Here is a 23,722-nt window from a genome sequence, read left to right on the forward strand (position 1 = left end):
CATTTGTAGATGGTCTAAAACAGAAGAGTTTTGTTTGATTTGTTTAAAAATAAAACATATTACACATTAATGAATAAATTAGTATATATAAAATTATTTAATTTACAAGTGTCATGTTTGTGATTTTCTTCATGTAAGCTTTCTTCTGACCATTAAATCAAAACCTACTCATTATTTTATGACATCAGTTACTGCTTTATTTAATCAGCACCAAGCTTCAGACACGCCCTCCGTCAAGCGTTGACGCTGATGCCCCGTGCCTCCCCCAGTTCCTAACGCCCGTTCACTGCATGTGCGATCACTGTTTACTCCGGGTGTGCCTCACACGTCCTGAAAAGGGAAGCTGTGGGCTCTTTGATCGCCCCCTGGTGGCTGGCTGAAGTATAGGTCATAAAACCCGCCCTCTCCATGTAAATTTTCCGAAATACGGTTTTGGTCATTTAAGGTAGTTGTTATGACACTGATACATGTTCAATTGTTCGTTTTTATGATAAGTTTAATTTTAGCTAGCAATTAGATGCCAATAAAAATGGGGCGTGTCATTATAGTTGATTGGTTCTGCGGGAGTTTGATTCCGTGGCTCCACCTCACGACACTACAGCGCAAACTCTGGCTCCAAATGACATCATTTCCTCAAAATGGCAACGGCCATACTGAGATCCTTTGGCTTCACTTTTCTATAGTGGAAGGAAGCGGAGACGCGTTGTCCATATTTTTTTTTTACAGTCTATGGTTTACTTTATCACACACCGAACGCATTATTCTGTTAGTGCTTTCACAGATTATATGCAGCGATCCAAAACAGTCAATCTAATCGTCATTCAGACAAAACTTTGCTTCAAGAATGAGCCACACTGCTGACATGATCTAATCACTAGCACACCCTGAGCTAGTGAGTTAACCCATTTTCTCTTATTGGCAAGACATATCGGCATAATTTTTCATATCAGGCTGATGCCGATATTTACATTTAACCAGAGGTGGGTAGTAACGAGTTACATTTACTTCGTTACATTTACTTGAGTACATTTTTTGGGTAACTAATACTTTTAGAGTATATTTTAAAATGGGTACTTTTACTCTTACTCAAGTATATTTTTAGAGAAAAAACGGTACTTTTACTTCGTTACTGTGGGCGACTCTCCTCTCGTTACTGTATCTTAATGCAATACAAGTTAAAAATGCTTCGGTTTATTCCAAACGCGCCGTCTACCTTTCTCTGGGCAATGAACGATGCCCATTCGCGAATGATTCATTCTTTTGAGTCGATTCTGTTTAAAGGCTTTATCAAACCAGTCGGCAAACCAGTGAATCGGTTCGCGAATCAGTTTGAATGATTCGTTCAGTTCCCTGCCGCACGCGCTGAGTCTCTAAAGCGGTTCTCGCTCAGATAACAGAGAGTTTAAGAACATCAAGAGCGCTGAAGACGTGGCTTTGGATCTACAGTCAGTTGAAAGCAAATCTGCAAAGGCTTGTTTGCTAGAGCTATATGAAGATCTTTTATTAGATGAACACCGCGTGTGCTGTCTACAGTTCCACAGGTATAGGCCACGATACCACTATGACATTACCAGTTTGTTGTACATGTACCTTACATTAAATACAATGTATAATTTATACATTAAATAAGCTGTCACAGAGTATGAAATGAACACCTGCGTTAGCTCTGCGCAGCGGCGCGCGGCCTGTTCTAGACACAATTAATATTCATATTTTTACAATATTTACGCTTGCAAAAATATAGGCTACATTTGTTTACATTTTGCAGAACAGAAGATCCGTCAATATGCATTTGTTTTGTTATGTTCAGAGCAGTCATGTGAGGCGTTTTCAGAGGTTTCAGTGTCAGAGGTTATAGGATAATACATAATTAATTTACTTTAAAATATAATTTAATTCAGTGATGCAAATCAGAATTTTCATCAGCTGTTACTCCAGTTTTCGGAGTCATGTGATCCTTCAGAAATCATTATAATATATCGATTTATTACCAGTGTTGGAAACAGTTTTGCTGCTTAATATTTTTTGGAACCTGTGACATTTTGTTCAGTATTCTTTGATGAATAGAAAGCTAAAAAGAGCAGCACTGATAATAAATCAACATGATTTCTGAAGGATTATGTGACTCTGAAGACTGGGGTAAAGGCTGATCAAAATTCTGATTTGCATCACTGAAATAAATTACATTAAAATATATATATATATATATATATATATATATATATATATATATATATATATATATATATATATATATATATATATATATATATATATATATATATATATATATATATATATATATATATATATATATATATATATATATTTTTTTTTTTTTTTTTTGAACGGCAGTGTGTGTGTGTGTATACACATACACATTACATAAATGTAATCTATATATCTAAATAAAAATAGACTATATTCAGTACCTATATGATCCAAAGTAACTAGTAACTAACTACTTGAGTCGTTTTTTTATCCGATACTTTTTTACTCTTACTCAAGTAACTATTCAGACTATTACTTTTACTTGAGTAAATATTTCTAGAAGTACTTTTACTTTTACTTGAGTACAATTTTTGGGTACTCTACCCACCTCTGCATTTAACGCCATTATCGGCCGATTCCGATATCAGTCCGATAATATCATGCATCCCCAATGTTAATCAATAGGCCCATTCACACATACAGACTTTTCCGGAAAATTACCGGTAAATTGCTGTAAAGAGATCATGTGTGAACAGGACCTTTTAAAAAATACAGGGAAATTCGTTCCGGCAATTTACCAGTTGTAACATTACCAGTAAATTGCCAGGAATTCTGCTGTGTGTGAACGCAGAAGGAAAATTACCAGTATGAGCACGTATGAGTTCAGAATACGCTGATGTAAGACGTCTACTCTGGGCCAATCATAACATTCTGACGCAGATGAAGGCATTCACTCCACACTTTCCCATGTATCCGCCCATGTCCGTCGCATAGACCTCTGCAGGGCTCGCAAAATCGCTAGCCCAACGTCCCGGGGCTATTGTGTTTTCCAGTCGGGCTACCAAAATGTATTACTGCCCTGCCCGACGGGCTACCTTAACATACAGGGCTCCCACGCAGTGTTCCCTCTAAACTGAGCGTGACCGCGCTCTTCTTCCACCGCGGCCGCGCAGAAGAAATAATGTGCCTCGCGCACACAAAAATGAGTTGGGAAGCCATTTGATTGAATGCCGTCAGTAAAAGGGAAAGAATAGCAATGCTCGGGCAAACCGCTATAGAGCTGAGGTCACGACAGAGTTAGAGCCGGTGAATGCGGTTTACAGGTGTCATAGAAAGAGAACGATGTGCACCAAATGAGTCGCTGTAGAAACTCAATACTTCAATGGTTGCGGTGCGCTCAACACAAGAGACAACGCAATGACATGTGAAATAAAACGTCCTCATGTATTAAAGAAGAGTGGCTTGACTAAGTGCTGGAAATAGCGGAGGATGGGCAAAGAACGGTTACAAAACTCTGAAACATGTACAGTCACACACAAGAGTATTGTACAAACTGTACTTCATAACGATGTTTAGACAGCTATAGAAGAATTCATGTTCACGTTTTTTTTATATTTAACTTACAGATCTCAGCTTAAGTTTTGCTTCAGTTTGTATTCTATTCTATTCCATTCTATAAGTTTAAATAGTTTGTTTTGATAATATATTATGTTAGGGCTATATTATAAACCTGATAAATAATTGACCTTGTTGTTGAGTCTTTGATTTTGAGTCTCTTGCTCATCAAGGCTGTACAGGTCCTTTTCAAAAAATTAGCATATTGTGATAAAGTTAATTATTTTCTGTAATGTACTGATAAACATTAGACTTTCATATATTTTAGATTCATTACAACACAACTGAAGTAGTTCAAGCCTTTTATTGTTTTAATATTGATGATTTTGGCATACAGCTCATGAAAACCCAAAATTCCTATCTCAAAAAATTAGCATATCATGAAAAGGTTCTCTAAACGAGCTATTAACCTAATCATCTGAATCAACTAATTAACTCTAAACACCTGCAAAAGATTCCTGAGGCTTTTAAAAACTCCCAGCCTGGTTCATTACTCAAAACCGCAATCATGGGTAAGACTGCCGACCTGACTGCTGTCCAGAAGGCCATCATTGACACCCTCAAGCAAGAGGGTAAGACACAGAAAGAAATTTCTGAACGAATAGGCTGTTCCCAGAGTGCTGTATCAAGGCACCTCAGTGGGAAGTCTGTGGGAAGGAAAAAGTGTGGCAGAAAACGCAGCACAACGAGAAGAGGTGACCGGACCCTGAGGAAGATTGTGGAGAAGGACCGATTCCAGACCTTGGGGGACCTGCGGAAGCAGTGGACTGAGTCTGGAGTAGAAACATCCAGAGCCACCGTGTACAGGCGTGTGCAGGAAATGGGCTACAGGTGCCGCATTCCCCAGGTCAAGCCACTTTTGAACCAGAAACAGCGGCAGAAGCGCCCGACCTGGGCTACAGAGAAGCAGCACTGGACTGTTGCTCAGTGGTCCAAAGTACTTTTTTCAGATGAAAGCAAATTGAAAAAAAAGAAATTTTTCCTCCTGTAGTTTAGTATTTTGGTTTGAATTTGTGCCGGAACAAGTCACTTTATCCGACATCCGGCTCCTCATTTAGGCGGATCCCCCTCCTCACACGCCAATGAAAGACGTTTGTGCTGACCTATAGTATGCATATAGCCTAGAAAAATCCTTTATAGTGACCGCGCTTGCAGCACATCTACATTTGAAACAAAGAACCTGCGCACGCAAAAGACGCGACATGTGAACTGCTCTGCTCTCACAAGACATAATGCACGGATCCAATAGCCTATGCGTTTTCTCTCAACTGTTCACATTTACTTAAGAAAAAACCTGGATACTTGCCAGGATGGCCATTTTTGCGTAATTTTGTGTGTATTTGGCCACTTAAGCTCAACAACAAACTATGAAAATTAAATCGATATGATACTCGATATAGGCAGCTTTGGACGTGACAGTGAGCGCTCGGCCTTGAAACAGAAATTCGAAATGTTCAAATTAAACACTGGTTTGTAGTCATCTATTACGATGTCTCTGGGATAAAAGCAGCTGCATGAATGTGAATGTTTGAAACAAAAATGAAACCATCAACAAAAAGACTGACCGCATATAGGCTACCCCTCCATGTTTACAAATATAAGCGCAGCCATTTGGAGGTTAATGTCACAAAATTTACCAGTATTTTGGAATGGATGTAAATGGTACTTTTCCGGAAAAAGGACGGAATGTCGTTGCTTGTGTGAACAGCAGATTTTTTAATTTACCGGTAAAGTCATTCCGGTAATTTTACGGCAATTTACTGGTATTACTGTGTGAAAGGGACTAATGACTCCAATCAACCGTACCTGTTGCAAGTACTTGTCACAGTTGATGTACTCCTTGTCATGTGAGTCCTGCAGTTTATTGGTTTTGACATACTGCCAGAGGGCCTGGATGATACTGGAGCGAGTCTGTGTGTGTATTCCCAGCAGACGAGCCAGACGTGGATCCAGTTTAAACTGAGGCGGCTGCACACAGAACACAAAGCTCTCAGATAAATAATGCTTTTCACTCACTTTTTAGTGTGTTCCATCTTCATTTCAGAGTACTGACACATGCTTACATTTAATTAACTATTAATAATTCAATACATTAATAAATTTCATTAACTTCTAATCTAACAAAGTAGGCACAGCAGAATAATATTTATCTGTTTTGACTGTCACAAAGTAAAGCATCACAAAATTATTAATAAGTACACCTGCTACTCACAGAGTTCGTTTCTAATATACTCATATATGTGATAGTCACTCATTACTTCAATGAAACTCAAGGCTTCAAGTGTCTGACAGAAATGTATAATCAAAAAGAAAATCACACAAGTCCAAGAAAAAATGCTTTAAAATTTGTCATGATGAAATTATACAATTGCATTTTGCACCATGTTGCAGTTCTTGATCAGTAGTCTTCAGTTAATATACAAGTAAACATTACTGGATGCATTTTGTTGCCTTTACCTGGTAATCCAGCATTAACAGCAGGGTGCAGCGTACGTTCACATCTCCAGGCCTCTTCACCTGGAAACCGTCTGTCTCCTGAGTGGTTGGGGTACGATGCCACTACAGAAAAAAAAAGAAATCAGCATGCTTGCACACACTTAAAAAGAAAAAAAGAAAAGAAACACAACATCAAAAAGACAACATCACTACACATCTGTACTAAATAAAATGCTATATAGCATGTTTATACGAACTACACTGAAAAATACAGTGTCTGCAGGACATAAATGCAGTTAAAATATAAGATTGTGGTTCTGGTTCTTGGTTTTAAGAACTTCCAGTATGAAAAAAAATGGTTTCACTGTTATTTAGAGTGTTAAGCAGGAAATCAAACACCAACCTCAACCAAATGGTTATCCGGGCCGTAAAGTTCTTTGTCAAGCTCAATCACCAGACTCTTGAAGAATGAGGAGAACTTCCTCTTCATCTTTCCCGGCTGTGCGAGAAAGCATGAATACTGTTTTCAGAGCATGCCACTGAGCAAACTATCCAGTTTCAAGGATGAAGACATTGTAGGAAAACAAGAACTTTACACCACATCATAAACTTTCCTGGTAGACTTTCCATGGAAGAGAACGGGCTGAATGTTCATTTCAAATGTGGCATACTGGTGGATGATTTGCTGAGCAGGACAACATTCCATTCAGCCCAGAGACGGCATGAGTCCTTCAAGCTATCATCAATAAGTACTAGTTTCATTTCTTTGGCCATGGAAAAGCATGCCTCAAGTGTATTAGCTAAACGGGTCTTGGTTAGAGACTGACCCAAGAGGCTGGATTTATGCTGCGCTGCGTAAACACTTAAGAATTTCGTCCCCATGATGCTTCAGCTGCACTCACATGAAACAAACTAGCACTAGCAGGTATTTTAGATCACAAAGTAAAAAACAAAGCAAAATGTTTTTGCATGTTTAGCCATGCTCCAGTGCCTTTGTGGCTTGAGATGAAGAGAACATGCTTGAGCAAAAACAAACATGCAATGAGCCTCAGCTTTACCTTCTATTTAATCATATTGATGGAAACCACTAAACAGATTTAATACTGATGTAAAATATAAAATATAATTATGCGATACCAAATTAGATAGCAGGCAACTTAACCTTCATTTTAAAGGGGAAACATTTGATGGTAACTTCTGGTTATTGGTTACTAATGTAATTCCTGTGGGTGGAGTCTACTGCATATAAACAGCCCTTCATGAAGAGTTATGTCACGTCCCTTCCTGGTATATCAAAGCAACAGGGTGGGAAGGTAAATGATTCTTTCAAACCAGTGTAACACATGTATATGTGTAATATTCATATGCGTATACATTTCAAAAGTGTGATCGCTGCATTTTTTGAACATTTATTCTGGGTGATGTACACTTGCTAGTTAGGTGCATTCTTTTTAGGTAGAATTTTCCTTGTTAAAATAAAAGCATGCCACAAAGGCATTCGACAGAGTTACAGATGCAATTAACCAAGAATATTCCTTTAAGATACGCATTGTTGTTTAAAAGGGTGCATGGCATACAACTATCAAAAGAGCAGAGTAAAGAAAAACAGTCCAAGTCAATGGACCCACAGAACTTTCTGGCACGTTTGTTTGGATGGAGGCTGGGAAGTGATCTCACTGGTAAGTAAGGCACATGTCTGTGGTCAAGACGTGGAGCCTGGGAGAGTAAATTTAACCTCACTAATTCAAAATGCACATAGCTGCAATTCGCAAGGTATGATGTCAGAAAGACTGAGCACACGATCAAACATTGCAGACAGTTATTTGAGATACAAAAGTTATACTTTTCCTATTAAAAGCAGCAAAACGAGCACCAGCACGTCTGGGTTTCAAAGCAAAGGATTTCAACTATCTGTGTTGTGCAATTATTGATTTAAGTACAACTGACTCACATCATCCAGCAGTTTGCCCTCCACACGTAGCTCCCAGGATGCAATGCTTCCTTCAGAGTCCTCTGCATCAGGCTTGGCAGGGTTAAACGTGTTGGAGATGTAGAGACGAAGTTTCCGCTTTTGCTTCAAATAGGAAAAAAATGAGTTCATCTGAATATTTATCTTGATTCAATCCTCAAGATGATATTAGTCCTGTATGCTCACAAAAACACAGAGGCATTATGTTGGGAAAAATGCTTTTAAGCTGATAAGTGGTCAAATAGGAGAAGCTAAACACTCAGAATAATGGCACCAGCCTCGTTTTATGTTCATTTAAGTTGTTTGGTATCTTATTCTGTTGATTTATGCAAGCAAATGGTTCAATAAGAGATGACTAGACTGCAGGTGAAAATGTTTGTTCCAACGTTCCTTATGCCTGCTTGAAATTGTCTGATATATAGGTTAACAGAAGTACAAGAGCAAACGCATATATACTTTTAAAATTAGTTAAATAAAACCGTCTGTCCAGGAAAATTCAATTAAAAAGAATATATGGATTATGAGGATGAGAAATACCTTCATGGGTCTCTTAAGTGCCTCTTGGATGTCCACCCGCTTGCGCATTATGGTCTGGTCTAATTTGCGCTCGAATGCCAACAGATCCATATATGCCTGTGACTCCGGAACAAGCTCACGAATCTGAAAAAGGAATTCAATAAAACTTCATTTTGCAGATGGGAGCACTGGTAAGGAAATCCAAACTATCCTAGTTATTTCCCTTGTTCTGTGTACGTTAGTCTGAGTGTTTCGTCAGTGACTAATGCGTCTGGCGTCTCCACTGGAGTTGTATCTATCTATAAGGCCTGATAACACGCACATAATGCTGCTTATCTTATCCAACACAACCAACTCATAGTGACACAGTGACTATACAAAACTAAGAACAGAATCATTCATATACCATGTTTAAATCCTATTAAATTATAAAAAAAACTGATTTACAGCAACAGCCATCATCATGTCTTCTATTTTAAATTGTATATTGTAATATTAGAATATCTCAGAATACACAACACAATTGGAAGCTGACATTAACTAAAACAGATAATATGTAGAAATAAAATCTAGCTACTATACAATATATTCTTAAAAATGACCTGCTGTCAGTGCAGACTATATCTGCATTGTCTTGTTGAGGTGACAATTACTGAAGGCAAAACCCTCCAAAACAATTCTGTCTACCGTATCGCTTGCTTGGTAGATGATTCCACCCGTCTAAAAGGCCGAGATAGAGAACAGACGCGCACACCCGTGCATCTTCATCCGTGCACATTTGCACACACAAAAAAACCCCAGCTAAACCAATGAAAGCAATGAAAAGGCTCAGATCTCTTACTCACCCTTTGTGGAAGGATCTTATCAGCCATCTTCCTCCTCTTGGCACTGCAGAAAGAGGGAGAAAGGGGAAATGGAGAGGAAAGGCAGAAAAAACCCCAAGATGTTACTATGGAGACTGACAGTGGAGCACCCGGGACATCTGCTAAAATTCTGGGGCTGGTCCAGGATGCGGGAAAGACGGTGTGGGAGTGTGTGTGTGCGCGACGCCAGCCCAGATGGTGCTGGCAACCATTGGCACAGAGGACGTTACTAGAATCAACTAGAATTCGTTACTGCTCAAACTTCACATGTTGAAGCTTGGAAAGCAGCAGAGATTCATAGGACCGGCTCAAGATGTGCAGACAGGTGTGTCAATACCGCAATGCATATCTGTGCTCATATATGAATGCTCTTCTATTTATTTGAGCTCAGCAAGTAACATTGTTTTAGTGTTCTTTTGCGCAAAACTGCTAGTTGAGAGAGCTGCATGTGGCTTTACCTGTGGAAGCAAACAATCATTGGTCCTATAAACTAGACTAAAAAGAATGCTGGACATTTGTTTGGCATGTTTTCATTCCCCCTCATAAAAAAGAGATTTGTACACTCAAAAGCAGGATCCATACAGGTGACCATCACCAAAACAAACACCGTGAGAAGATCAGGAAAACAACGACCAAATACTATTTTTGTTCTTCCACAATGAACATCTGGGTAGAACTAGTTAGTTTGTGTGGTCTCAAGTCAGTATAATAAAATAAAATAAAAAATATCTGCACACTTCACCAGCTTAATATATTTATGCAACCAACTAAAATGCACAAATCAGACTGACTTATTAATACATGTTTAGTTATTTGTGAAAACATTCAACACTTTACACTGAAGTGTAAAACAAGCTCTCAAATACTGCCATCATGCCATGCAACAGAACATGCAAGCACATCCATGCTAAATTCAGGAAAATATTAAATAAAGTCACTTCAACCTTACTATATTAAAACAATTATAATACCTTTGATTTGATCATTTCGTTGACTCAAATGTCATGTTAGGTCTCATGACAGCTGATCTGCAACTTAATAAATTAAATCATTGCTCTAGAAAGGAATAATCTTTGATAATCACCATCAAACATCAATCAGAGGTGAAGGGGAGTAATCCTTATTAGGGGATGTCTTTGGAGGCAAGATGTACCAGGGTAAAGGGGTCAAGGCTTGGGACCAGGGTGGGATCAAAATGTGTGAATCCATCATGCAGCAGAATAAACTCCTACTTTGATCCGAGTGTGGGATCTGATTGGGCCTCTCTCATGTCCATCTGTCTCCCTGGCATCTCATTTGGTCCAGGAAATCCAACAGGCTTCCTGATGGCATTCGAAGGGTCCTTCATTAGAGGGTACTGAGTGTGTCTGTATGTGTTGCAAGAGCATGTGTTTGTATGCAAGTTTAGAATTGCTGAATATGTTGGGGACACATTACAAAAAGCTGAATACACAAAACAGACAACATGGGAGTTGTACAATAAACAGCAGAAGCAGAGGAAAAGGATCTTATATGCCATGTGTGGTTATTACACACACACACACAACCAGTGCATTGATTAGTCTGATGCGAGACAGGAGAGCTCTAGACATTGCAAGATAATGTTACACTAATGTGTCAGACAAGGTTGACAGACAGAATGAGCAAGTATGTGAATCGATGAAGCTGATTAAGAGAGGACACAACAGAGAGAGAGAGAGAGAGAGAGAGAGAGAGAGAGAGAGAGAGAGAGAGAGAGAGAGAGAGAGAGAGAGAGAGAGAGAGAGAGAGAAAGAAAATGTAGAAACAAATATAATATACAATATTACTCAGTGCGTGGCCCCTTTCTGTCACAACAGCACAGTCAGATGATTGGCCAGCAAACTGAAGACTTCACAGATAAGATTAACTGCAACTAAACAACAGCTACTGAGCAAACCGAGACACATCACAGAGATTTGTGATACAAGACCACCAAGTGACCCCATTTAAAACCTCAGGGAATTTTCAGAGATTTACAAGAAAGGAACTTGGGTCATACCTGATCAAAACCATACAAAAACAGCCAAGAAACAGCACCAAGAACAAACAGTGCAAATTAAATCAGAAGAAATAAACATCTTAAGGAGGATGCAAAAAAGTGATGAAAATAACACAATGTACTAAACATATTCCAGTAGCAAGTAATTTATTTCTTCACACTGACAGTGAACCTGCTCTGTGACGTGATGATACAATCACAGACAAATCAGAAGATATGTTGATGTCTAATGTACAGCTACATTATGTGGAGGAGAATTTTGGACCAATTAGATTTCACTGTGGGTGGGGCTACCCAGCACGCCACCATTAAAATCTGCAAGTTAAATCGTGACAATCGTGATTACTGTTTCCGCTTTGTAGCCTCTACTCCATTTTAAGGCTAGAATTTACGAGCACTATTCATTGATAGCACGCCTTTAAATTAAGCTTTTAAAAACTTACACACGTAAGTGTATATTAGCACCATTTGTTTTTGGATCTAAAAGAGCGTTTGGACCCAACTGTGACGTGTGACGTGTTAGGTATCAGACCTAACTAGGGGTGTGCGATATGACGATTTTTGATCGTGGACGATAAAAATGTCTCCACGATCTGCTTTTGAAGAAATATCGTAGTATCGCGCTACCGCGCACATTGTCAAATACAGTTCTGGCGCCGCCGTCTCTATATACTGTACAACACGACATACAGCAGTAGAGTTACTCAGACAGGACACTGCACTTATTCGCGATCGCAAAAGTACATCATTTGCATACAAGCCTTGCTGGTTAAATGTTTAATTCGCGCGCTGGTCTGACGTGCGCTTGTTCTGAGTGCATACACCTGAAGCACGCGCACTAAAACGCCTGTCTAACAGCGCCTGATTACTCAACTAAGTTATATTTTGCGCTAATACTGTCAAAACACACAAGGTTTACATACAGACTGAATTGGTTATCTCTAAAATGAAAGTAAATAGTTAAGAGAGAAACGGATGCGTGCCTGTACTGTATATTAGATGCGTGCAGCTCTTAAAGGGACAGGACACTAAACATGCTGTCGACTGTCATTAAAGGGATAGTTCACCCTAAAATTGAATTTCTGTCATTATTTACTCAGTGGAAAACCAAACAGTTGCTGGTCTACATTGACTTTGATAGTAGGAAAGAAAAATCCTATGGAAGTCACTGAGGACCAGCAACTGTTTGGTTTTCCACCTTCTTCAAAATGGCATTTATAAATGTTCAGCAGAAGAAAGAAACTCATTCCGGTTTAAAACAACTTTTGAGTAAATGATGATATAAAAATACAACATTATGACAGAATTGACAGACAGATGACAGAATATTAATTTGTGGGGGAACTATTCATTTAACGTTAACAAAACAAAAAAACACAAAGAGAAAAATCACTCACTATTCTTGACTGAAAAACTTTAAAACAGTTGCTTTAGGAATCAGTCTATCTAGTGTTTTATTTTTATATTTGTTCATTCAATTTCATTGAATGCTCTGCTAAATACACCTATTGTACCTGGAAATAAAGCACTGTTTGTTTTATTTGTATATTATGTGTATTTGTAATGTGTATCTTTGTTCTTATTTTTTAATAAGAAAAATAAAATAATGACAAAGATTTTTTATCTTCACCCACTTTGGCCTAAATATCTGCCATGCATCTTTGTCTTTCTAGTTTGGCTGTAATGCTCAGACAACTTGTAAAACCAAAATAGTAAAACTAACAAAGAATCGGGATAAAAATCGTGAATCGTGATATTTCTATAAAAAATCGTGATATGATATTTTTCCCATATCGCCCACCCCTAGACCTAACCACCGAATAGAAATCAAGTAACAGACAAGGTGTCCTGTTGTGGTTGGTAAGGACAAAAAATTCAAAGACATGAAAGAGATATTTTTATTATTTTGCACCTGGCTAGGAGACCGTATAAGACTAGAAAAAACTCATGAAATCTACATCAATACAACTGTAACCATTTTATTGTTAACAGCTTTTTGGTATATTTTGCTAATTCCTTTGCTTCCCATTAAGATGCATGTAATCAAATCTTATGTCAAACCAGATCGGGCTATTCTGTTGAAACAGTTCTTGTCAGATGAAGAACCGCGTCTTCCAAGCAAGCCACCAAAGCAACAGAGACGATCTACATGCTCATCAATCAAAACTCATCCGCTCTGACTGTATTGAACACTTCAGTTCTAGCGTTTCTGCATTACAGTAAATATGTCCTTTGCAGCCCCCAGGAGTACATACAAGAGTGTTGTCTAGCATGGAAGAGCTTTTTTCCATGCTATCCTTGACCCAGGTTAAAGGAGTAGTTTACTATAATGTCATCATTTTCTCACTTTTTGTGACTTTCTTCTGTAGAACATCAAAAGACAAGATTATGAGAAAAGCTTTAGTGTTTTTTTGTCCATACAATGAAAATCAATGGTCATCAAAACTGTTTGGATACCAACAGCCTTCAAAATATGTTATTTTGTGTTCCACAGAAGAAAATCAGTCATATGGGTCTGGAACAACATTAGTAAATGATGACAGAACATTTTGGTGAACTATACCTTAAAGTATCCTTTCACATCTTTAATGTTAAAAAGTGGTTAGCTTCACTTTTAACCCTAGATTATTGCAAAGCAGGGTTACTACTGCCAAGATAGAATGACTTTAACACTATTAATTTTTTTTTCTTATAATCCTTTATTCATATGAGGGGGAAAGGAACATGGGTAGAAAAATGGGAAATCTATCAGACCATTTATCTTTTGAGAATACATTCTGCATCATTGCTTCAATGGGAGTTCACAATTTCAAAATCCTGCACACAAGTATACAACCTGTGTGACAACCTCCAGGTTCTTGTTATGAAATTTTCTCTATTTATATTTTATATGGGTTCCTGATTATTAAGTATGTGTCACATTATACTCACTTCCTGTTTCGATTCTGTACGGCCTGCTGTTGTTGAATCTGCTGCTGTGAAGGAGCGGGCCGTTTACGACTGGCTTCCATGGCCTGATTGGTGAGTCCGGGCCGGACAGCAGGGCTTCCTCCATATGGTGGTCCTGGAGGCCCCATTGGGGCCCCCTGATGAGGCATTCGTGCCCCTGATGGCATACCGGGCCTCTGTAAAAAAGGTGACAACAAAAAGACAGACATAAGAAACTAACTTGGAGAAAATTTACATGATTAACGTGCCCTAAAAAAAAGAGATTACAGATATACAGTGAATCGGTATAATGATGCTTTATAAACACACAAATAACAATTAGTTATAAATAGTTTACTTAAAATAATTTAAAATGAAAAGAATACGTGCACATTTGTGTTTAGGTTAAGTTAGGTGAAGATGTAAATATCTGCCACTGTTAGACCTACAGTAACTTACTAGTACAACAGCAGCTGTTGCTTTCCTTAACAGCAGCAGCAACTGCACACACAGCTCAAGTGCAATCTATTCAACACTTGTTCACCACACAAAGAGTAAACTCAAGTCACACTCGTGTGCATAAACGTCTCTCCTGAGAACAGCTGGTAAGTGTTTCAACTTTGTCTCATACAAACTCATGTTATTTAACTTTTAGATGCAATTTAATAGCATTAATTAGGTTGTAATTACATCAGAACAAGCAATGGTTTTACTTACACATTGTACTTGTACATTAAAACAACTTGATTTTTATTGAAATTACAGGAATTGTTCACTATTTATTTGAACTGGTCAGTAAATAAAGTTGCCAATATGTTAGAGTAACAAATATTCCACAGAATTTAGCATCAAGTACAGAGATACACCACATATTAAAGAGATACTAGAGATGTAGCTGCTTTGAAACATGACATGAAAAAACACTTACCTCCAGGCAATACGTATTTTCTTGGCTACTAATACAGCTAAATAATGGTTATGATCACGGGGTAAAAATCAGGGGTCTATTATTACAGATATTTTTTTCCTGGTATGAAAGTCGCAGCCTAAGCCATCTGCTGACATAATATAGCCTCCAATATATGGCTGCCAAGACAAGACAAATGATGATGTTATTGCGATTGACAGACTTGATGGGTGCACTGGGAGTGAAGGTGTGAGACAATACAACTGATGGATGAAAGAAAGTTTGCTATGATACTACACAACATGAAGAAACAGCCGATAAGATGGACAGGATAGGAATAGGTTAATGACAGCAGACAGGATTTTCTTTAGAAAGAAACAAAGAAAGCAGAGGGTTAGGATCATGGTGCTGGCAGTATAATTGGACAGGCAATTTGAGAGCATGTCAAAGGTACGGCTTGGAGTGACACAGCAAACACACCGACAGTGGTCAAAAGAACAGGTAAGGGAAACGCCAATCAGACAAAAATAGACAAATGTACTGCAAGAAGTGTACACTCCATGTCTTTCTAAAGTCAAAATGAGAGGACAATGAGTTCAATGAGAATAACTAATGTCATATCAAACAACAAAGACATGCTGAGGGAACAGATGAAAGAGAAAAGTCAGGCAGATACAGTAACAAATGTGAGAACGCAGGAAAATCAAGTGTAAACAATTGATTGATTACAGAATTGATGAATCGACTGGAATCATAGCCTTATTCAATGTATTACGCATTCATTGCTTATCCAAAATACAAGACATGTGTCTTCAGTGTATATCTGAAAAGGCTTGTGAATCATTCATACCACAATAATCAAATCAAATTCACTAACATTGATTATAATCATCATCAAAGGAGATTGTTCCCTTTTCAGTTAACTGAGAAACATTTTCTTCAAATTCGGATTCAGTCTCAAAAGTTAAATTTCAAAACAGAATTTAGTGAAAATCACAAATATGTTTATGAATATTTCTAGTTATTCTGTAAAGCTTGTCTGGGGATGGAGCTTAGTGAAGGGTCATTACACCAGCATTACTGTATATGCCTGAAAGATCATTTCTTAGGGCTGGTTCACAACAAAATAACTAATTTTTCCAGTCCATTGTGCTACTTTTTCATTGTTTTTCTATGTAAACACACACTAGACAGATGTGTTTTTTTAGTTGCACTCAAGTCTTTTGCAGCATCTTGCACATATGACACAGCGTTCTAAAAAAAAATGCAGTACTCAAGCTGAAATTAGTTCAACTTTTAAAAAACACGTCTTGAGACTCCACTGACCGCATCTTGCATTTTCCAAAGCAAAAATTCATTCTGTGTGTATACAAAGTTGCCAAAGAAGCACTAGAGAAGATCTGAATCTGTCAAGCTCCGTTTCTAATGGTGTGAACTAACTATTTGACATAGTTATTTTAAACACAATTACTTTCACCTTGTGGCTGCGGTGTGAGAAACCTCATTTCGGTTAAACAGGAAGGGCTCCCACTGAACTGCAGCAGATGCGGAATGTGGAACAAATGTGCGAGAGTAACAACTAACTGCTGATTTTGAGTGGTTGTGTGTTTAATTTATACAAAGGAAGTGATTGTGATGTACCCACTAATGATGTACCTCACGTGGGCTTGAGCTGTATGTCATGTCTGCAGGTCAGGAGATTGATGAAGTGAACTCTAGACTGTTGTGAAATAAGAGCAGGCTGTGCAGAGAGCATTGAGTTGCAGGCTAATGAAAGACAATGACTTACAATGAGATATTTAGCATTCGATAAGGACACTTGCAGGTGTAACATTTCTGTTATTCCCCGAATACTACAGATAAACACTTCCTCTGTCTCTCAGTCTCTGATGTGCTGCCAGATGCTTTTAACGGTCTTTGTCTGCTGTTGAGCTGTCTTACCGTCACATTAACACAGGAAAAAACTGACCAGCAGGAAAAATGATCAAGTTTGATAGCTAGAGAGGAATAAAAGAGCCTTTCATCAGATTCCTCTTGTTATCAGAATAGCGGGTTTGCGCATGAACAAAAAATTGAACATTTCAATAGTCCTGAAATGTCCCACTTAAAATAGTTTAAGCAATTACTGTCCTTTGCTGTCTCTCTCTGTGCGGCTGCTTTGTTCACAAACCACTTTGAATATAAATTTGGATGCAGGTAGGAAGGAAAACATTTTATTTGGAATATTTTCCAGCAGTCACAGCATGTGGATTTGCACTTCAGAGAGAGTGGCAGTGTTTGTGCTGTCAATCAGCTTTGACTGATGAGCACTTCTGCTCGATTCCTGCTGATAAACAACAACTCGTTGCTCAAGAACACGCTTGTCCCTCTGGAGTTTCTTTACTTGCTGTTAATATGACAACTGCACAGGCATCTGATTGGACAGATGACATTATTTGACTCCTGTGCTTTCCAGGAGTTACTGAAAATGTTTACATGGCCACGAATTATCAGACTGAAAATTTTCAAGTAAACACCTCAGTCCATCCAACTGAACTTGTTTTAAATCAAATTTAGTTTCGATTGAAAGGGGCAGTGTAGATCTCTGTTAATAGTAAAATTTTAGTTGTGTAAACCCTTGAATCCAGCTACTTACGTGGGTTAATTTACGCCTTGCGTACGTCTTCTAAACGTATCTTTGTCTTAGAAACTGCTCAGTGGAAACACATTTCTGATTGCAAATGGTTTAGGATTCATATAAACACAACTTTCAGAATCTAAAATCAGATTAATTTGAAATGACAAATTTGTGCATATTAATACACAGGACAAATAGAAGGTACACTGAATGGTTTTAAAATCATATTGCAGTGTTTAACAATACGATTTGTTCTTTGAAGTAACTAACAAAATAGAGTAAAAGTCGTAGTGGTTGGACCTATTATTGTTTTGTTATTTTCAAACAGTGTATTACAGTACAACTGAAAAAAATACTGTTATTCCTCATCTCACTGTATTTTACCAGGGTAGTAAATTAAACTGGAAAGAGAGTTTCCGCTCCTAGAGTGAAACGACCTTTAGGTCATCTTTATTTATCCACACAGTTACACAGTAAGACTGAGTCTGTCATTAACCAAGATTGTGTGTTATATTTTGTGCCTGACAGAGAAGGAGCAAATAAAACAGGTTAGCAGTAAAGTGTATCAGAGAAACACTGAAACTGTGACACCTAATCTGAACTCAACACTGAACCTAAACTAAATGCCTGGAAGTACAGATCAAAAAGAAAATAAAGGACCGAAACAGAATATGCATAAAACTACCAATCAAGTCATTGTCTAAGCACAAGTGAGACTAAATACTCTATATAAAGCCAATTTCAAATCAAGAGATGGTTACAGTTACTGTACAGTACTGGCCACAAACTTCCTTTCCTACAAAAACTTTGAGCACTCATTTCACTCATACTAGCGGCTGTTTACACTGTTACTTAATTGCAAACCTTGATGTGCACATACTGTTCCTTGCCTTGGGAACAAGGCTGAACCACCACATTCTTGCAGTTCAAACATACAATGTCATGTAACAAAGAATATACAGTATAGCTTTCATGTGCCAGGCTTCAGACTGAGTGCAGCAGAGAAGCAGTAAGGTGAACAATAGCAAAGGTCAGGCTGGGGTAATTCAGAGAATACATGAGTCCAGAAACAAACATAGAAGGGACGGAGGAGAAGAACACAGGCATAGAAGAGGACATAAAAGGAGATTTAGCCAAAATAAGGAGTGGGAAACATTTGCCCAGGAACAATCAGTGCTTCGTCAAGGTTAATTAGTCTGCAGAGGCAACACCATCATTTTCTTCATTCATCATCCAAACTCAGCATTTATGTGAAGTTACAGCAGCTTAATGCAGAACTGAGGCAAAAAGTGAACAAAAGGTTGTTTATGAAGCAAACCAAGACCATTACTGAAAGTGGAAAGTCTTCAGTTACAAAGAAAATAAAACACAAGCACATACTAGAATTAACTATTAACCAAGGGAACTTATACACTACTATTCAAAAGTCTGTAAGGTTTTTGTTTTGGATAGAAGTCTCTTATGCTCATCAAGGGTGCCTTTATTTGCTCATAAAATACAGTAAAAACAATAATATTGTGAGAATTTAATTGAACGTTACCATTTTAATATAATTGTAATTTATTCCTCTGATGGCAAAGCTGAATTTTCAGCAGTTGTTACTCCAGTCTTCAGATTCATATTATCCTTCAGAAATCATTCCAATACACTGTGGATAATATTAGTATCCATGTTTTCGTGGTGATACATTTATAGTATTCCTTGCTGAATAGAAAATAAAAAAGAACAGAATTTATTTCACATAATCTTTTATGAATGTCTTTACTGTCATTTTTGTCAACTGAATGCATCCTTTATGAACTAAAGTCTTAATTTATTAAAAGAATCTTCCTGAGCCTAAACTTTTAAATGAAAATGTATCTCAGCTGAATAATCTCTGTATCTAAATAATATACTAAAAACATGAACACTTAAAAGTAAAAGAAATACACACTATCAAACATAGACATCAACTAATGAAGCTCTTCAGAAATATAGTCTGCCATACATGTAATAATAGTAATAATTATTATAATTATTATTAACATAGCACCTTTTTAAAACCCAGTCTCTTTATAGAAACAAGAAATCATATCAAGAATAAAATCACAGCACACAAGAAACACACGGAAATCAAGAACTAATAGACAATAAAAAGCAACAAAGAATGAAAATGCAGTTTTGTGCATTACGCTCACTACAAACTGCTTTTTACTTCAGATTGATCTGCTCTGGCTAGACAAAGCCCTGCTAATCATAAATAAAAGATTATTATACCGCTACTGTACTGGATGTACACAAAGGTTTAGACAATAAGTGGATCTTTACAGCCTCTTCTGCATCAAACCTTGAATAGTGTCATATAGGAAACAGCAGTCTGTGTTACAGTGCTATTAGTAGTAATTACTTCTCGCTACTAGTGCATCCTTTGGCTCTAAGACTAGCTTGAATTTTTAATGAATGACATGACAACAGACAGGCTAATCTACATAGTAGATGTTATCTGAAGCACTTGATGTGTTCTTGGAGTTGTAATAAGAGTGTGTTGAGTCACAGAGCGGCTTGTGTTTTGAATGAAAGCGCCCGTCACCTTAGGCACGCTGCCAAACGCATGCAGCCTCCAGTGACCAAGTGGCTACCTTTGGCCTTTCTTTCATATTCACCGATCCGTCTTGCTCTTTTTTTTCTTACATGCTCATCTCCCTCATTCGCCTCTTCTCCCCACCCAGTCTCCGCTTCAAAAAGAAGAGCGGCGAGGATCCGGGATCCGGAGGACTGGAAATAACCTTCACATGGACACTGTTCACCGCTATCAGTCAGACGCACGGGCTGTGTCTGTAGCTGAGCTCAAACACACACACACACACACACACGCCGAGAGGGTACGTACCACTCCATGGACAAGGAACTCAAATAGTTTGCTCTTGGTAGCTTTGCGAGCTCCTCCAGCTGTCTCCTCCGAAGCCATTTCCCTCTGGGCTCCCTCTCTTTTGTCTTTCCCTCTCCCTCGTCTCTCTTCCTTTTCACCCTTCGCTCACCTCCTCAACCCCCCTCCGAGGCTCCCTGCTCCACTTCCCTTACTTTCTGCTTTCTCTCTCCGTCTCGGAGTGTGCTGCCCTGTCGAGTCTCTCGCTCTCTCGGTCTCTCTCACGCTTGCGTTTGGTTGAGCTGCCTTTCAGGAGCCCGGCTGCGAGAGAACGTGGGGGGTTGAGAGTTGGGGGTCTTTCAGGGGGGTTCCTGCTGGCCCACCATGACCGTCCCCCCTCCCCCTTTTACAAACACACTGACTGAAAAGCACACATGCTCACAGGCTGCTGCAGCTGTTGCATTCCATTGGTAGATAAGGGAATGCTCGCTGACTGGTCGCTCGCAGCCCTGCTGCGGTGTAGTTAGTCTCGCAGCTAACCAAACCCCTCCTCCTCTGCCTTCACTACTGCTTTCTCTCCTGTCCTTTGCTGCAGTCAAACCCAGCAATGCTTGGAATACGCTGCTCATTCTCAAAAAAAAATGGAGGGAGGTTTCTTAAAGCAGCAGCAGTGAGGAAAAGCTGCCTGGTTTTAGACTGAGGCAGGGGCGTAGCCATCATTTCAAAAGTGGGGGGGACGAAATGTCTAGTATTATACCGTTCTTTTTTTTCAGTTAACCCTTGTCTAATTGACAGGTTTTATTTTTAATCATACCTTTTTGCTTAATATGCTTTATGATTATATTGTTATATATGATTATAAAACAGAATGAAAGAAAGAGAGAAAAAAGAAAAAGAAAGAAAGAAATACAACAGCTTGTCACTGGGACAGTACCCTTAAAAGCACATCTTTGTACCTTGTTTACCCCAAAAAGTTTCATAGTTGTATTACCCCAAAAAGTTTCATAGTTGTACATTACGGTACATATTGGTACTCTATATGTGCACCTTTTTGAGCATACGTTACAAAGATGTCCTTATAAGGGTACTATTGTTTACATATTTCAGATTGTATTTTGTGTGTGTTGTATACAGTACATGGCACACAGTAATGGATACTTGCACATTCACATACTTCTTTATTCTGTTCTGTTCTATTATACATTAGTCTGATTAGTCTATGTTAAAAGGTATAAGAAATATCTTATCATAGACAATTCTGTAAATAATCCTACCTCTGAAGCCTCACTGAAACTTTCTGCCTCATTCACTCTCACTTCTGCCTCTGTCTATAGCAAATAAAGTAGTGTTTGAAACATGTACATTCAGGGAATAGTGACATACAGAAGAAAATAACTAATTAAGAACACTGCTGGACAATAACCAATCATTTGTATCCTAAATTATTATTTACACACGTTAGATACATATTCACTGTTAACTATGACTTTTGCCTCAATAAACTCTTCATTTACTGCTTATTAATAGCTTGTAAGGTAGTCGTTGTAGTTGTTAAGTTTAGGATTATGGGATGCAGAATATGGTCATGAAGAATACAGAATTAATATGTGCTCAAGTACTAATAAACATCCAATATGCAAGCTAATAATTACCTACTGTAGTTAAAAATGATAGCTGAGAAGTTGTTCATCATACTAATGCTATTTTTTATTTTTCTATATTTGACTAATTATGTGTTTTCTATGATTGGTCCATATATAATCCTAAAAACGCTTGTGTATTATAGACGTTATAAAATGTAAAAACAGCCAGGTGTTAAAAGCCACTCTATCAGTTCTTCTCAGCTGTGAAGTTTGATTTTCTTGTGTGTCGTCCTGATTCTGCTCTAACAAACCTAGGCTGACTGTTTCTTGTTTATTCTTGACAACACATAAAAACGTCAAATTAGTGCAATAATGACAGAGCAGCCCTAAATGAAGATCGGTCCTGTATCAGATCAGTGCTTGCATGTTTGATTGAAATACATCATGTAGAATTGGCAGAGTGTCACAATGCTGCAAACGCTGTAAAATCTCATTCAACATTATCTTTATTCTTATTTGAAGGGTTCTGATAACATACATAAAAAAACATTTTATAAAAAGTGGGGGGGACACGTCCCCCGCGTCCCTCGCGTAATCTACGCCCCTGGACTGAGGCGGGAAGAAATACAGGCTCAGAGAGCACTGAAGGTTGATTTTTTTTTTACTCTACCTGTCATATAGAGCTTCTTAATTTGCTGTCGGTCGCAATTAAATACTAATACCTTCAATAATTTCCTGTTCTTCTTTTTTTCTGTTAGATGAATTTTGCTGTATATGCTGTTAAAAATGTGGGTTTTAAAGCCATCACTCACTATTAGTGATAATGAACAAACAGTTAAAATAAATCCAGGATCTTCCCATTGTGCAAAAAAAGGGGTGGGGGGAGGGCGTAATATCCAATACACTAGCTATACTTATATTTAACAAGATTATTTTGTATATTGTGTACATATGAAGAGTTCAGATGCAAAAGCTGCCTGAAATTTTCTTTTAAAATTAGTATCTTTCTCAGGCTCCTATGTTTATGTTTTTTTTTCACTTTATGGCAATTTAAAAAACCTATTCATTGCCATTAAAGTGAAATTACAGAACCTACACATAGGAGCCTGATAAAAATGCTAATTTTAGAAGAAAATGTCAAATGGCGCTTCATATGTTGATTGACTAGTTTTATGGGGTGTATGTCGAACATCACCAGACCAAAGCAGAAAACAGGTCTTATCGCATCTGTTTGTTGGAGAAAGTGTTTAAAGCAGTATGATATCTATGGACTTTTATGGTAAATCAACTATCAACTAAATCAAAGCATCGAGGCCAGAATAGGAAGTCTGTTGCACATAACCCCCGTGTATTATCTGTGTTTTACGGTTTTTGTAATTTTTTTTTTTTGGTGTATGTACTGGAAGCTTCACCAAGACGTGTGTAAACATAC

The 23,722-nt window shown here is 38.0% G+C and overlaps 1 protein-coding gene across 4 annotated transcripts in view; it reads right to left on the bottom strand.

The window, feature by feature from the left end:
- smarcd3b (SWI/SNF related BAF chromatin remodeling complex subunit D3b) overlaps positions 1-23,722 on the bottom strand; it is a 44,740-nt gene that overhangs the window by 7,735 nt on the left and 13,283 nt on the right. Inside the window, exons 1-9 of one of the 4 annotated variants that reach the window (XM_079440468.1) lie at positions 20,732-21,117; positions 14,342-14,535; positions 10,623-10,712; positions 9,373-9,415; positions 8,549-8,671; positions 7,994-8,116; positions 6,446-6,541; positions 6,064-6,165; positions 5,413-5,574 (exon numbers count right to left, since the gene is read on the bottom strand). In XM_079440468.1, the coding sequence (XP_079296594.1) occupies positions 5,413-5,574; positions 6,064-6,165; positions 6,446-6,541; positions 7,994-8,116; positions 8,549-8,671; positions 9,373-9,415; positions 10,623-10,712; positions 14,342-14,535; positions 20,732-20,809 (1,011 nt within the window). In that variant the 5' untranslated portion in view covers positions 20,810-21,117. Of the gene's footprint in view, positions 1-5,412; positions 5,575-6,063; positions 6,166-6,445; positions 6,542-7,993; positions 8,117-8,548; positions 8,672-9,372; positions 9,416-10,622; positions 10,713-14,341; positions 14,536-20,731; positions 21,305-23,722 lie in introns of those variants that run through there. The other 3 variants (XM_079440469.1, XM_079440470.1, XM_079440471.1) reach the window with 3 other exon arrangements.

This window comes from Barbus barbus (assembly GCF_936440315.1).
Source record: "Barbus barbus genome assembly, chromosome: 2".
NCBI lineage: Eukaryota > Metazoa > Chordata > Actinopteri > Cypriniformes > Cyprinidae > Barbus > Barbus barbus.